The following is an 18,456-nucleotide window of genomic DNA, read 5'->3' on the forward strand; positions in this document are numbered from 1 at the left end:
TAAAAACCTTAGAATGATGTAGGATGCGTGTTTAAAAAAATGAGCTGATAATACCACAAAAATATAATCAATTTTTCTTAAAAACCTTAGAATGATGTAGGATGCGTGTTTAAAAAGATGAGCTGATAATGCCACAAAAATATAATCAATTTTTCTTAAAAACCTTAGAATGATGTAGGATGCGTGTTTAAAAAGATGAGCTGATAATACCACAAAAATATAATCAATTTTTCTTAAAAACCTTAGGATGATGTAGGATGCGTATTTAAAAAAAATGAGCTGATAATGCCACAAAAATATAATCAATTTTTCTTAAAAACCTTAGGATGATGTAGGATGCGTGTTTAAAAAGATGAGCTGATAATACCACAAAAATATAATCAATTTTTCTTAAAAACCTTAGAATGATGTAGGATGCGTGTTTAAAAAGATGAGCTGATAATACCACAAAAATATAATCAATTTTTCTTAAAAACCTTAGAATGATGTAGGATGCGTGTTTAAAAAGATGAGCTGATAATACCACAAAAATATAATCAATTTTTCTTAAAAACCTTAGAATGATGTAGGATGCGTGTTTAAAAAGATGAGCTGATAATACCACAAAAATATAATCAATTTTTCTTAAAAACCTTAGGATGATGTAGGATGCGTATTTAAAAAAAATGAGCTGATAATGCCACAAAAATATAATCAATTTTTCTTAAAAACCTTAGGATGATGTAGGATGCGTATTTAAAAAAAATGAGCTGATAATGCCACAAAAATATAATCAATTTTTCTTAAAAACCTTAGGATGATGTAGGATGCGTATTTAAAAAAAATGAGCTGATAATGCCACAAAAATTTTATGTTTTTACTTGGTCCGTTTTTTTTTCAAATCAACTTAGCAAGAAACCTTATTTGATGGAAAGAAACAGATGTTATATCTTGATTCTGCAGTGTAAAAATAAATCACGTAGAAATCTAGACAGCATACACAAAGTAAAAATTGTCCAGTTGTAATCAACTTTCAGAGTATATTGTATAAATCACGAATTATAAAAAAAATCATCGTTCCATTTTGGAAACATTATAAATATTTGGAAGAAAATGAATAAATATACAGAAAAACTGCACAAATTTTCTATACAATTTGTGTGATATTATTTTTTATTGTTTTTTTAAGTACAAAAGTATTAAAAGAAATGATTTTTAAAATCATTTTTTCGAATGAAATAAAAATTGATTTCATATAAGTCCAAAAGTTCATTTATAAATTTTATAAAATGTACAAATCATATGATTTTTCTGTTATAAAAAAACGACTTTTTCCAAAAAATGTCCATATTTTCATTTCATCCGAAAAGTTTTTCAGCTTTGTATTGATTTAAATTTTACAAAATGTGTTTAAACATATGCACCAATAAACTGTTCTGCTTACAATCACATTTTCCAATCGATTATATTTTAGAAACAAGTTTATTTGATAAAATAGAGTAAACAAAATACTTATTTCAAACATAAAATAAATAGAACAGAAAACTACAAGTATGGACATTGGTTTCATGCTAATAATATTTGAATGTATGCATCGGTCACACACTTCAAAATATGTGTTCTACTGAATTGCAACATAAAATTACAAAAATAATATATGATTGCTTTGTAGCATAAAAATATTAGATTCATTTGATAGAAGCAACCACATGTGTCTGTAAAAACTTAAATTTAAAGTTAAATGTTCTATAACAAAATGTATAATGTATTTGCATGCACATATTTGATTCTGTATTACACAGACGTTAAAAGGTTTCTCGCAAGTATGCGTTTCCTTATAAAAGAAGAGCCACATACTCCACAAGTATATAGTTTCTTGCTATCATTTTATTTTACTGCAGTTAAAGCTCTCAGAAATCAAGGGGACCACTAGGTGTGGCTAACACTTGAACTCTATAAGGCTTGTTCCATATAACAATATCTGGTTTGATGGCCTTGTCTTTTATGTATCTGCCTGCCTGTATGTCTTTGTCATAGAACACAGTCACATTTCCATTTGATGTTATTGGTGGTGGCTCATGTTCCCAGATGTTCAGCGATCTTTCAAGTTGCATCTCTCTACAGATCTTCCAATGGATGTACTTGCATACTTTGGGGTGACGAGCAGTGTAATGGCCATCTGCTAATAAGATTGGACATGCAGACATTAGGTGACATGGGCTCTCAATTGCTGAGTGGCAAAATCTGCACTGGCCATTTGTTTGTAGGCCAGCCATTTTTTAATCCATTTGTGAGTAAGCCCTGATCTTGCCTGGCTACAATAAGTCTTTCCTCATCAAATGGAAGTCTCCCACTCTTGAGCCATTGGAGTGAAGCATCCTTGTCTATGTACTCCTGGTTGAGCTCCTCTCCAGTATGTGTTCGCATATGAATATCTAATTCTTTTTATTTGTAAAGGAGTGGCATACTTCACAAGACTATGGTTTGCCTCCAGTGTGTGTTTGCATATGTTGCAACATGTGCTGTTTCTGCCTAAAAAAAGAGCCACATACTTAACAAAAACATGGTTTCTCTCCAGTGTGTTCGCTTTTGTGTAACATAGTCTGCTTATTTGTAAAACAAGAGCCACATATTTAACAAGAATATGGTTTATCTCTTTTTTTCTCTTTTGAAGATTGTAATGCTGGGTATGGGGCAGCCACACCAGCTCCCAACATTGCCCCACTTTTTATTGAAACCAACCGAGAGCTCTTTTTAGTATCCTCGCTATGAGTTCGCATATGATTGAACAAGGTGCATTTATGGGTATAAGATCGGAAACATACTTCACAAGAATATGGTTTCTCTCCTTTATGTTTTCGTATATGTATAGCTAAGTCTTCTTCATTAGTAAAAGAAAAGCTACATACTTCACAAGAATATGTATGCATTCGCCTATGTTCCAACATAGTCTGTTTATGTGTAAAAGTAGAGCCACATAATTCGCAAGGATATGGTTTCTTTCCACTATGTGTTTGCATATGTCGCATCATATCTGATTTCCGTGCAAAAGAGAAACCACATACTTCACAAGAATATGGTTTCTCTCCAGTATGTGTTCGCACATGAACAGTTAAACATTGTTCCTTTTTAAAAGAATGGCCACATACATCACAAGAATATGGTTTCTTTTCAGGATGTGTTTGCATATGTTGCAGTATACCCTTTTTGTACGCAAAAGAGGAGCCACATATGTCACAAGAATATGGTTTCTCTATATGTTTTCGCATATGTATGAACAGGTTTTGAATCTGAGAAAATGAAGAGCAGCAGGCTCCACAAGAATATGGTTTCTCTCCAGTATGTGTTCGCATATGTACCAACAGGTTTTGCTTCTGTGTAAATGAATGGTCACATATTTCACACGAATATGTTTTCTTTCCAGTGCTTGTTCGCGTAAACATTGTTTAGTTGTAAAAAAGGAATCACAAAGTTTAAATTATTTAGTCGTCGTTTTCAAACTGAAATATTTACGATTTTTTAGTTTCATAAATTTCTTATTATATATAGGCAGAATGAAGAAGAAAATTAAGTAGATCATTCACATTCATTATTTTCATCATGGTTAAATGAAAATGTCTCTAATATAATTGATTAACATATAGAAATATATCCTTCTGTCTTATGAATGTATTAGTCATATGCATTCAAAAGTATGTTAGTCATATGCATTTAAGACAATTATTCAATGAAGGTTCCATTTAGTAAGACTAAGTGTAAGAGAGATATGTAGTTATCAGTAAAACTTTTGTTTTTATATGATCATAACATACATTTCACATGAAAAACTTTTACAATACATTAGACTTCAAATACAGAATGAAGAATATTGAATATATATTTTATAAATTAAGTAAATGTTTGTATTTTTAGTTATTTCAATGAATACATGTTTATTAATGTAATTGATTATATATATATATATATATATATATATATATATTACAGAATCTACGCCCCTCTATGTGCCAGCTCACTAGAAAAGAAAAAAAATCCACATCAAATCAATATTGAATGTGAATTGATTGATGAATACTCAACATATATGATAGATCCAGTGAATATTTATGCATTTTATAAGGTATTTAAACCTTACGTATTAACATAATGTACATAGATTCTCACAATTCGTTTATATATAGATCATTTTCTGTGTATTTTAATGGAAAGTTCTAACAAATCAACCATTTTTGCAGCTCATTATTAAAATCTCATACAAATTTTTATTATTCTACTATTCACTGCATTGATAAAACTGTCAATGAGTCGATTAGTCATATATATTTGCAATAATTATTTCAACTAGTACCATATTTAATAAGCCTAAAGTAGAAGAAATAAATACTCAGTTGTCAGGAATTTTCCACATATTTTCATAAAGATCTATTTTGTAAAAGAGACCTCGTATAGTTCATAACGAAATGATTTCTCTTGTTTTTCAGCTTTTAACTTTGTGTAATTTTCATTGTATTGATTACTGGATATTCTGCAAAATAAAATAAAGACAAATTTCATTAAATAATATAATTTTATATATTTTTTCATAATACTGTTAATAATGTTAAAGTGTATACAGGGTTGCTTTTAAAATGGATAAATTAGAGATAGACATCTGCATTGTGAGCTAAAGTCAATTAAATAATCATGCATTCATTTTTATTGAAGTGAAAATATAATCAGAATATTTGTTGTAATACTTATCAATGCAGAAAATTAATTATTTTTCACAAATATTAAACTAAATATCCACAAAAGCTTAATTATTTTCAGAATTTAACATTTTTTTTATTTAACAAAATTTGATAGTTTATAAATATAAATGATTCTTTTGGAGAAGCAACAATATGGTATTTATTATCTTTATTTTGCAAAACATTTTGACTAATGTTTCTCGACACATGAAATAAATCTAAACATAATCAAATAAAAATCATTCAACTTTTTAAAAGCAAAAATGGAAATATCTAGCAATGAATGTAATAAATCTTGCAATTCTTTTCAACTTTTTCATATATATTTCAATAGATAATATATTTACTTGTATCAAATAAGTTTTATTAAAATTATTTTCACTTGAATCAAAAATTAATGTGAATGATTTAAAAGAAACAATAAAGACGTCTCAAATTTATATAACAGTTTTATCTGTATTAATAATGAATTATGGATGAGAAATATTTTTGCATAATTTAATAAAATATTAAAGAAACATAAGTTATGATATTTGTATTTTTGACTCGATTACTTTATCAAAATTAGTTTTATTTATACACATATTCAAATTGATTATTTAATATTATATATTACTTTAGTTGATGAAATTCATTTTTTATGAAAATAAGTTTTTGTGTAATTTGCATTGAAAATGAATCATTTGCAATATTGGTGACTCGTCTTTTTTTATTATGAACGTATAAATTTAATACTGAAACCAATTGTAAGATACAAAACTAATTGGCATAAGGTTGTGTATGTTATGTATTATGGCTTGGTATCTGTAATAAATATATGATGTTTGCATCTTTAAGAATTGTAATTTAAAACATATTTAAAATGTATTCATAAAATATCTAGTATAAAGATCTTATACAAATGAAATTGCTACAGTATTACTAAAAATATTCCATATAATCAAATTATTCTTAGACAAAAGAATGATCCTGGATGTTGTTGCTGACCATATACAAAAACAACACACCATTAATGCAAGTGGGTCCCAAGCGTTAATCCTTGGATATTTATTTTTCCAGATTGTTGTAACCAATCTCTCTGATGAAATTGAGTTTTTAATATTTACTGGATACACCATGTTCTATTCTCGACATGTGGAGACAATAAATGCACACACACATCCAACATAATGACTGAATCCTTAGAGGATCACTTCTTAAATAGATGAGATTTATTGCTACAAAGAGGAAGGTATTTTCTTTTAAAAGTTATAGAAATTTTTTTAAGAGAAGTTATTAAGATTGCTAATAGCAACATACCTGAATGTCGATAATTCAAACGACTAACAATCTCATTTAACATAAAATAGAATCAAACATGAAATAAAATCACTTCAACACAAAATAGAATCAATTAAACATAAAACTAAATCAATTTAACACAAAATAGAATCAATTAAATATGAAACAGAATCAACTTAATTAATGTGAAATAGAATCAATCTAACACAAAATAAATTTACTATAACAGGGAACTAATTTAACATGAAATAGAATCAATTTAACATGAAATGGATCTAACTTAACATGAAATAAAAGTTATTTAATATGAAAAAAAATTATTTAACATGAAATAAAATTAATATACATGAAATAAAATAAATATACATGAAATAAAATTTATTTCACATGAAATAAAATAAATATACATGAAATAAAATTTATTTAACATGAAATAAAATTAATATACATAGAATAAAATTAATATACATGAAATAAAATTTATTTAACATGAAATAAAATAAATATACATGAAATAAAATTAATATACATGAAATAAAATTTATTTAACATGAAATGAAATTTATTTAACATGAAATGAAATTTATTTAACATGAAATGAAATTTATTTAACATGAAATAGAATGACATCTGCAAGAACTTTGATTGGTTCAAGTTTAAAATTTCTTGTCTGAAAACATTGGCAAAACAATCAGAGATGAAACGTTTACAGTAGAAGTTTAGGGCAGTAGGATATGAACTGTTTATTGTAGAAGTTTAGGACAGTCTACAGCAAGATGGTTTATTGTTATCATTAATTGTGTAGGTGACAGTCTACAGCAAGATGGTTTATTGTTATCATTAATTGTGTAGGTGACAGTCTACAGCAAGATGGTTTATTGTTATTATTAATTGTGTAGGTGACAGTTTACAGCAAGATGGTTTATTGTTATCATTAATTGTGTAGGTGACAGTCTACAGCAAGATGGTTTATTGTTATCATTAATTGTGTAGATGACAGTCTACAGCAAGATGGTTTATTGTTATCATTAATTGTGTAGGTGACAGTCTACAGCAAGATGGTTTATTGTTATCATTAATTGTGTAGGTGACAGTCTACAGCAAGATGGTTTATTGTTATCATTAATTGTGTAGGTGACAGTCTACAGCAAGATGGTTTATTGTTATCATTGTGTAGGTGACAGTCTACAGCAAGATTGTTTATTGTTATTATTAATTGTGTAGGTGACAGTCTACAGCAAGATGGTTTATTGTTATCATTAATTGTGTAGGTGACAGTCTACAGCAAGATGGTTTATTGTTATCATTAATTGTGTAGGTGACAGTCTACAGCAAGATGGTTTATTGTTATCATTAATTGTGTAGGTGACAGTCTACAGCAAGATGGTTTATTGTTATCATTAATTGTGTAGGTGACAGTCTACAGCAAGATGGTTTATTGTTATCATTAATTGTGTAGGTGACAGTCTACAGCAAGATGGTTTATTGTTATCATTAATTGTGTAGGTGACAGTCTACAGCAAGATGGTTTATTGTTATCATTAATTGTGTAGGTGACAGTCTACAGCAAGATGGTTTATTGTTATCATTAATTGTGTAGGTGACAGTTTACAGCAAGATGGTTTATTGTTATCATAAATTGTGTAGGTGACAGTCTACAGCAAGATGGTGTATTGTTATCATTAATTGTGTAGGTGACAGTCTACAGCAAGATGGTTTATTGTTATTATTAATTGTGTAGGTGACAGTCTACAGCAAGATGGTTTATTGTTATCATTAATTGTGTAGGTGACAGTCTACAGCAAGATGGTTTATTGTTATCATTAATTGTGTAGGTGACAGTCTACAGCAAGATGGTTTATTGTTATCATTAATTGTGTAGGTGACAGTCTACAGCAAGATGGTTTATTGTTATCATTAATTGTGTAGGTGACAGTCTACAGCAAGATGGTTTATTGTTATCATTAATTGTGTAGGTGACAGTCTACAGCAAGATTGTTTATTGTTATTATAAATTGTGTAGGTGACAGTTTACAGCAAGATGGTTTATTGTTATCATTAATTGTGTAGGTGACAGTCTACAGCAAGATGGTTTATTGTTATCATTAATTGTGTAGGTGACAGTCTACAGCAAGATGGTTTATTGTTATTATTAATTGTGTAGGTGACAGTCTACAGCAAGATGGTTTATTGTTATCATTAATTGTGTAGGTGACAGTCTACAGCAAGATGGTTTATTGTTATCATTAATTGTGTAGGTGACAGTCTACAGCAAGATGGTTTATTGTTATCATTAATTGTGTAGATGACAGTCTACAGCAAGATTGTTTATTGTTATCATTAATTGTGTAGGTGACAGTCTACAGCAAGATGGTTTATTGTTATCATTAATTGTGTAGGTGACAGTCTACAGCAAGATGGTTTATTGTTATCATTAACAGTGTAGGTGACAGTCTACAGCAAGATGGTTTATTGTTATCATTAATTGTGTAGGTGACAGTTTACAGCAAGATGGTTTATTGTTATCATTAATTGTGTAGGTGACAGTCTACAGCAAGATGGTTTATTGTTATCATTAATTGTGTAGGTGACAGTCTACAGCAAGATGGTTTATTGTTATCATTAATTGTGTAGGTGACAGTCTACAGCAAGATGGTTTATTGTTATCATTAATTGTGTAGGTGACAGTCTACAGCAAGATGGTTTATTGTTATCATTAATTGTGTAGGTGACAGTCTACAGCAAGATGGTTTATTGTTATCATTAATTGTGTAGGTGACAGTCTACAGCAAGATTGTTTATTGTTATTATAAATTGTGTAGGTGACAGTTTACAGCAAGATGGTTTATTGTTATCATTAATTGTGTAGGTGACAGTCTACAACAAGATGGTTTATTGTTATCATTAATTGTGTAGGTGACAGTCTACAGCAAGATGGTTTATTGTTATTATTAATTGTGTAGGTGACAGTCTACAGCAAGATGGTTTATTGTTATCATTAATTGTGTAGGTGACAGTCTACAGCAAGATGGTTTATTGTTATCATTAATTGTGTAGGTGACAGTCTACAGCAAGATGGTTTATTGTTATCATTAATTGTGTAGATGACAGTCTACAGCAAGATGGTTTATTGTTATCATTAATTGTGTAGGTGACAGTCTACAGCAAGATGGTTTATTGTTATCATTAATTGTGTAGGTGACAGTCTACAGCAAGATGGTTTATTGTTATTAATAGTGTAGGTGACAGTCTACAGCAAGATGGTTTATTGTTATCATTAATTGTGTAGGTGACAGTCTACAGCAAGATGGTTTATTGTTATCATTAATTGTGTAGGTGACAGTCTACAGCAAGATGGTTTATTGTTATCATTAATTGTGTAGATGACAGTCTACAGCAAGATGGTTTATTGTTATCATTAATTGTGTAGGTGACAGTCTACAGCAAGATGGTTTATTGTTATCATTAATTGTGTAGGTGACAGTCTACAGCAAGATGGTTTATTGTTATTAATAGTGTAGGTGACAGTCTACAGCAAGATGGTTTATTGTATACATTAATTGTGTAGGTGACAGTCTACAGCAAGATGGTTTATTGTTATCATTAATTGTGTAGGTGACAGTTTACAGCAAGATGGTTTATTGTTATCATTAATTGTGTAGGTGACAGTCTACAGCAAGATGGTTTATTGTTATCATTAATTGTGTAGGTGACAGTCTACAGCAAGATGGTTTATTGTTATCATTAATTGTGTAGGTGACAGTCTACAGCAAGATGGTTTATTGTTATCATTAATTGTGTAGGTGACAGCTTCAAAGAATTAAAAAGTATGGAAGTGAAACAGCTGGTTTACACAAAGGAACCAGTGAATGCCAAGATATTCTTCATCATTTCCTTGGATTTATTCACAAGATGGTGATTTGCTGTTGACAAATTGCATTTGGCACAAATAAAGAAGATCAATACATTAACCTCAATGAACTTGAGCAAGATAGTTTTAGAAAAATCAGTTGTTTGCAGTGATTAGAGGGTAGAAAAAGAAAACGCTGAATCTAAGGAAGAGGAGTAAAGAGGAGGCAGAAGCAGCTATGGAACATATTACCAATAAGTTATTAATAATTTATCTTTATGTCACTTAAAGACTAAAAATAAAAAAAATGAAGATGGAGGCATCATTTCAATTTGTTTGAATATTCAGAATATGTAGTCAATTACAGCTTAGATGATGAAACATTATTCATGCTGCATACATGACAGATGGAATGCAATGCTGATTTAAATGATTTGCTTGTAAAGAAGGATCATCGATACAACTATAAATTGCTAAAAAAACTGCTCAATTTCTTTGATAAGTTTTGTTGTTTTTCTCTCACCTTTTTTCCACAACAGACTATAATAATAAAAAGCAAATATTCCATATAAACACTGCAAATGAGCACAAATATTAATAATGATAAAATAAACACTAATAAATGAATAAATAAATATACATAATAATAAATAAATTAGAATAAATGAATGAATAAATATTTATAATATGAAAAAATAATATTAATAATATGATTAAATTGATATAAACAATGTAAATAAATAAATATTAATATGAAAAAAATCAATATTAATAATATGAATAAATAAATATTAATAATATGAATAAATAAATATTAATTATATGAATAAAAAATATTAATAATATGAATAAATAAACATCAATAATATGAATAGAAAAAAGTTATAATATAAATAGAAAGTATTAACAAATAAATAAATATTAATAAAATAAATGAATAAATATTAATAATATAAATAAATATTAATAATATGATAAAATAAATAATAACAATATGACTATATAAATATCAATAATATGAATAAATAAATAATATGAATAAATAAATAATATGACTAAATAAATATCAATAATATGAATAAATAAATATTAATAATATGAATAAATAAATAATATGAATAAATAAATAATATGAAGAAATAATTATCAATAATATGAATAAATAAATATTAATAATATGAATAAATAAATAGTAATAATATGAATAAATAAATAGTAATAATATGAATAATAAAATAATCATATGAATAATAAAATAATAATAATAATATGAATAAATAAATAATAATAATATGGATAAATAAATAATAATAATATGGATAAATAAATAATGATAATATAAATAAATAAATAATAATATGAAAAAATAAATATAAAAATATGAATAAATAAATAATATGAATAAAAAATATTAATATGAATAAATGAATAATAATATGAATAAATATTAATAATATGAATAAATAAATATAAACAATATAAATAAATAATAACATGAAAAAATAAATATAAAAATATGAATAAATAATAATATGAATAAAAGACATTAATAATATAAATAAATAAATAATAATATGAATAAATAAATAATAATATGAATAAATAATATGAATAAATAATATGAATAAATAATAATATGAATAAATAATATGAATAAATAATAATATGAATAAATAATATGAATAAATAATAATATGAATAAATAATAATATGAATAAAAATATTAATAAAAAAATAAATAAATAATAATATTAATAAATAAATAATAATAATATGAATAAATAATAATGATATAAATAAATAATATGAAAAAATAAATATAAAAAATATGTAAAAATAAATGTTCCATATAACCATAGAATATGACAGATAAAATTAGTTTCAATAAACTTAGTTGTTTGCATGGCGGAAGCAATTCTCTTTAAGACAACACGTAAACAGCTTTGTAAGTATGGGAACTAGTTCTGATTGAAGCTTTTTCAGCACTATATTTGGAATGCTATCAGGGTCAGTTGCTTTACTGGAATCAAGGTTTTTGATTAGCTTGGCAAGATCATGCACAGATATGTGTATGTCACATAGTGTGTTTTCTGATAAAAGAGGAAATATGAAGGGTTGAACCCTTAGTCACATAGGATATAATTAGTTGCAAATTAGTTGGCAAATAGTTTGGCTTTGTCTGATGCTGACGAGATTACCTCAGGTCCATTGATGATGGTTGGGATAGAGCACATAATTCTGTTCAGGATCCTGTTTTTTTATTTACCAAAACTCGTGGGAACCAAGCCGCTGCTTAACTACTTGGACGCAATGGACTGAGCATACAACTCTCTCATATTCTTTATTACTCTTTTGCTGTGATTGCTGGCAGTCTTAGAATCGGCTTTAGTCTCAGTATAGCTTCATGTTTTTCCTTTGATCCTCTTTCCATAAAGGCAATATCTTTTAAAAAATTTATCCTCTGTATAATATGTGTCGTTAATCCCCTCTTCTTAAGAGAAGCGCTTGGCTTTGAAATGCCATGGCCTAAAGAGGTTTCCCTATCCCAAAATATTGTAGTCCCTTTTGAACTGAACGCATAATAAAATTTAATTCTTATTTTTTTCATCCCTTTGTTATTTTAACTTATTCTATAAACTCAGTTCATGTTTTTAAATGTATTTATAGTGTATTTTTAAACATCCCTTAATCTGCCTTTAAAATAGATATTACTAAAAAATTAATTTATTTTATATTATTTTATTCCATTTCTATATTCCATGCTATCTACCCACTTGGAACTATTTTCCCAGATTTTTCTCGCATGTCATTTGTTTGTAATATATTTGTAATAGTTAGCAATATATGTATATACACAATAGAAAAAGTGGAAATACGCATCTCTTTTCTAGCATTCATCACCTTTGATAAATGAGTTTGTATGTTTTAGATTATTAATACAGAAATCGAAAATTATATCGTTTCAATTAAATAAAAGAAGGAAGTATTAAAATCAAAGCACACATGTTGCTCTTAAGGCAGATCCTCTCTCCCTCCCTCTTACTGCTATCAAATTAACGCTAATCTTTGCACTCCAATTCATTCCACTTGGAGACACTGGTCTTTTAGCTAGACCAACATGGGTCGTTTGAAGAACACCAAATGCATTTATATATCTGTTGTGTGGAACCTCTTATGTAGATCTAGTCCCACCATTTCTTTTGTTTTCTTTGCTTTATATTCTCTTACATATTTAAATATCCTATTCATTTATTTTAAAACTAATTAGTTGCTAGAGCAGACTGGTTCTCTCACACTACTTGAAAGATACAATTTCTTGTAAATGTTAGACGGGAATCTATCTCCAATCCTGCACTTATTAATGAAGAATAGAGAAAAACTTTAAAGTAAGATACTAAATATCTTCATCCATGCAAAGGTACAGAAATACCTGGTTTATAAACAAGGTGTGTGATGTGATGGTGTGATGTGATGTGTCGGTGTGATGGACCCTTAAATCTTGTCAGATCATTTATCTAAGAGAAAGAAAACTCTGATAACAAAACTGGGAGAGGCATGCCCCCTCAGTCATGGTTGACAACCTTCCTGGAGCTGGTGACTTGGACAAATTCCAGGCTTGCAAACATAACTTGCTTAAGGAGTAGATAGGCTCTTCCTATAGCTGTCTTTCATACTTCTTTGCCTATTAACCAGGCCAGAGGTACAATACCAGGGACTCACTAGAGCCACCCTGTGCTTGGCCTTGTTTCTGACTAGGACATTGAACACCATTCCCCTATTCCCTATTTTAAATTCCTCTCTTTCTCTCAGAAAATGAGAAAATTTGCTTGCATGCCACTTATGCTCACTAGAATTGTTTGCGCCGGTCTTGTCTGAGAGGTTGAGGGTAACTGATTGACAGTTTGTCTTTCTGCTGTTTCCGACTGACAGTACAGATTCCCTAACTCTTTGGTAATGCTTAGACTTGCTGCTCTATCATCAGATTTATAATATCAGGATAGTTTTAGTGGCAGGTCGCACATGTAAAGGGACTCTGCTGATATATGTGGTGGGCTTTCACGATACCACACATATTAGACTGGACTCGGCTAATGGACCACTGTGTGTGTATACTTGGCATCAAAACAAGCCCACTTTGCTCAACACTCTTCCCCTAACCTAACATTAAACAAAAACGTAATTAAATGACAACCCAAACAAATATCACGATAAAACCAGACAATTACCGAAACAAAACCAATTTGCCTCCGCCAATAAATATCCATGGGCTTAGAGGAAACATAGATGATGTAGAGTCTTAGTAAACTCCACGGATATCTTAGCATTAAGTGAAACAAACTTACACTTTTCAATCCCTTCTAATTACTTTAAGATGACAGATTACCTCCCTCTTTGCCCTAAGGACACGTATATATGTATGCACGGGCTTAGAGTCTATATTCGTAGCACCCTCCCTTAAACTAGAGAGAAAAATCTTGAATCGGATGACTAGGTTTTTATGTGCTTTTGACTAACATTTCATCACTGCATTAGTTATATTTTCTCTGCCGTTTTTCCTCGAGTCAGTATTGTACCCTAATCGATCATGTCTCTGATAGTATAGATGCAGCACTCTCCTTAGATAGTAACACCCAAATACATGCGTTTGGGAGAGGAATCATTGCTCCAAACCATAAGGTACTACAACCAGGCTTACTGGGAAACCATTAGAGAACACATCCGAGATGCCCCATACACCAATATCTTCTCTCTTCCTGCTGAACAGTGTGCCACTGAGACAACGAATGGTTCAAAGCGGGAATTGAAGCATATGTTCCCACACGGAAGTATTATAGCAAGCCCCACTCACCCCCATGGTTCACTACAGATTGTGCGGCTGCTATGGCACAAAGACAGCATGTATTCTGCCAGTTTGTGCATCATGAGTCAAATACAAATAGGCTAAAAATTTGTAGATGCTAGAAATCATTGTAAGAGAGAAATAGTGAAAGGCAAAAGAAAGCATGCTGAAATAATCAGGGAATCCAAAGATAGGAATTCGCTATTTCTGAAAAAATCTATACTAGTGTAGTGAATAAAGGACACCCAGTAAAATCTTCACTGACCAACAACCAGAAGGTTGCATGCACGGTAACGGAGAAGGCGGAACTGCTGTCCTCGCGATTGCCTCTAAATACACCTTTGAGCCAACAAACAACTCCCTCCTAAAATTCCCTATGTGGACTAAAGCCACATTAGATGATGTAAAAATCACCCTTTCTCATGTCTCCGATATCATAAAAACTTAGACACCTCACCTGTGGTACCAACATACAGGAATTCTGATGGAAGAACAGCCTCTCTCAATTATCGTCCCATTAATCTCTTCCCTCTCTTCACTAAAATCTAGGAGACCTTAATTAATCAAGTACTAGTTTACCACTTCGCAAAAGCAAATCTTCTCACTGACAAACAATATTGATTCAGGCAATATCGTTCTACTGCATATATTTTACCATTTATCTGTGAATGCATTTACCATGTACTTGATAAAGCGGGTGAAGCCACAGCTGTAGCCCTTGATACATTCAAGGCCTTCGACAAAGTCCGGCACAAAGGGCTGCTAATGGAAATTAAATCATGTTATAACTGGATGTATACTAAACATAATTAGATCCATCTTAGACAATAGAAGCATACTGGTTATCATTGATGGATATACATCCAAGCAGCATAACATTAACGCAGGAGTGTCTCAGGGGTCAATCCTTGGACAATTATTATTCCTGATATTCAAAAACGACCTCTCTGATAATATTGTGTCAGAGATGGGTATATTTGCTGATGATACAATGCTCTATAACATGCATTAGGGAAGAACATATGTACATAAATCTAAGACAATGACACAATCGTTAGAAAATGACCTCCACACCATAGTTGAATGGGGACGCAAATGGATGGTAACATTTAATGCTAGTAAAACTAAGCTGCTCTCCTTTAACAATTACAAGACGCCTCTCAACCGCCTATATCGAAAAATAACACCCTACTTGACAATTCTACCTTCAAACCCATTTTTGGGGACTATTTTACCATATTTTGCTTTGCGGGCAATATGAACTGGAACAAATACATAGAGGACATTGCAAAGACTGCTGCAAAGATGGAAGGTTCCCTCTATGGTGCTAGAAGACTACTCACGTGGAACTACTATCATGTACCTCTACAAGGCCACCATTCACCCGTGCATGGAGTATTGTTTCCACATCTGGGCTGGTGCATCTACCACTAACCTCTCCATCTTGGATAGGTTCCAAAAAAGAGGTATCAATCTAATCGTTCCCACTTTATCAACTAAGCTACAGTTCTTGTCCCATCGCCACATTGTAGCATCTCTGTGCCTGTTTTAACGGAATGATGAACTTGTACCCCTACATATCCCCGACAAACCAGCTTAGCAATAAGATCTCATCCCTTCACTGTTGAGGTCTCTAGATGCTAAAAAGTGTTCTATTCTAATAGTCTCTTCCCTTGAACAGCTAGACTTTGGAAGTCCCTTCCTGCTACCTGTTCTCTGGTTGTACTGATATGCAGAAGTTTAAATGTAACATAAACCGACATCTTGCTAATCTTTCATAGACATGATCCCAAAAAGTAGCCTTTTTCATCCAAGTGGTGATATGCCTTGTTAGAAGTTAACGTGAGTAAAATAAATAGAAAAACCTGGTTGAGTGTATATGTAAGTATATTTATCATGCAAGTGAATGTTAAACATAAAATCAATGTTAAACGGAATATTAAACATAAAAAATGATATACATGAAAAGTAATTATAAAATGCATGCTGAATAGGTGTGGGAGGCTGTTATATAGATCTGCAGAATAGATTTGCACATGGGAGAGGGGGGGGTAAAGGAGTCCGTAGTCGGAGTCTAAGATATCAAAAAAGTTGGGGTCGGCATTCTAGGAATTCTAGGAGTCTGACTTTCACCATCCGACTCCACAACCATCAAATCTAAAATAAATTAATGGGTTTTTAGTACTTAAAATAGAACTTTAGAAAATGGTTATTTTGTTTACATAAAATAATACATTTTTACTAAGATGAAAAAAATGTTTATTATATTCTGTTAATAAATGCAGAAAACTTTATTTAAATTGAGTTCCTGAATTTTGGTGAATTTTTGCGTGAACAGATAATCACTTTCTGCAGGTGATGTTTTTTTTATTTTATTTTGTCGGTATCAGTATTATTCTTTCATCTTTTTCAACATTTTCATTATAAAAATAAATATTTCCTATAAACATAAATATCTTATTTTTGGTGTTTTAGTAGCGGGGTTATAACGTTTCATTTTAACTGAATCATACCAAAAACAGTTTTTCTTTTCTTTTTCTATTCATGTATTTTGGGCTGTTAGAGATTATGTTAGAGTATGTAATAATATGTTGGGTAATTGCGATGTTTTCAATATAAAAATAATTTTAAAGGCATTTGAAAAAAAAAAAAAAAAAAAAAAGAGAAAGAAACTTTAAAAACACAAGTAAACAATAAAAACCAGATTAGAATGATTTCTATAGTACCATTCTTCGTTTCTATGCAATCATGGAATGTTGACTCATTTCTCTATTAAAACAAAGGCAATCATAATGGTTTCGACGCGCCCCTGTAGTAAAACAAAGGGAATCAATGTAATAAAAAAGAGCTTCAAAAGCAATTAAATTAATAAATACTTACTTTTTGTTTGGCAATCTGTTTTTAACAAAGAAACGATTATAAGATGAGTTAATTTAAACGAGAAGAGTTTGACGGGTGGAAGTCAACATTTTAAGATGGCGACCGGAAAAGCTAGTTCGCAGAAAATTAACAATTTTTTTTTTTCATTTTATTGTAATTTCATTTTTTTTTTTTTTGCGTTGTGTTAAATTACAAAATATTCTTACATGATTAAAAATTATTGGTAAACACGTATATTAACTTACTCGAGCCATTAGTACGTAATAGGAAATAGACGATAATAGTCAAATAGGGACTGCCAAACGATTGTGAAGATTTGACCGCATGTTTCCGTGACGTCATATTTGTGTGTGCTATACGAACTATGAAAAAGCAGAAACTACTTAATGATATTTTAAAACATTTGTTTACCTTCTTCAAGCTGCAATTAATAATTAATCTTTGTAATAATTTGGTTAGGTTTTAATATTTACTCAGTTACTCAGAAATAATGGATTTTAATAAATGTAATTTCGTTTTAAAAAACAACAACTTGATTTTTCGGCCATTTTTGGCGGTGCCTAGTTTTAAGATTTACACAGTTTAATGATTAATAATGTTATAAACGTTTGTATATTAAATATCAAATACGGTTTTAGTGAATGTTCTTTTGGTTACCTACGAGCTTCCATACTTTTGTTCGGTAAAAAGAGACAAACAAAATATGAGGGGGGGGGGCTACAAAATGCTTAATATTGTGCAATAATATTTTCAAATTGGTTTTAATCTGCCGATAAAATAGCTGACAAGAGTGATCTTTATATGAAAACTTAATGTTTAAAAAAAAATTTAAACACAATTAATTAAAAATCTATGTTGTAACGGAACATTTTGAAATAATGGAATTTTAATCGTTT

At 29.9% G+C, this 18,456-nt stretch overlaps 1 protein-coding gene across 1 annotated transcript; it reads right to left on the minus strand.

Annotated features, from left to right (window-relative positions):
* Nucleotides 1–1,134: 1,134 nt before the first annotated feature.
* LOC145269809 (uncharacterized) lies at nucleotides 1,135–17,677 on the minus strand. The gene is made up of 2 exons (XM_080125523.1): nucleotides 17,561–17,677; nucleotides 1,135–4,504 (listed from the first exon to the last, which is right to left on the minus strand). The coding sequence occupies exon 2, from the start codon at nucleotides 2,253–2,255 to the stop codon at nucleotides 1,890–1,892; it is 366 nt and encodes a 121-aa protein (XP_079981649.1). The 5' UTR covers nucleotides 2,256–4,504; nucleotides 17,561–17,677; the 3' UTR covers nucleotides 1,135–1,889.
* Between the last annotated feature and the right edge of the window lie 779 nt (nucleotides 17,678–18,456).

Source organism: Euprymna scolopes, chromosome 45 (assembly GCF_053919585.1).
Source record: "Euprymna scolopes isolate OS-2025 chromosome 45, ASM5391958v1, whole genome shotgun sequence".
Lineage (NCBI taxonomy): Eukaryota > Metazoa > Mollusca > Cephalopoda > Sepiida > Sepiolidae > Euprymna > Euprymna scolopes.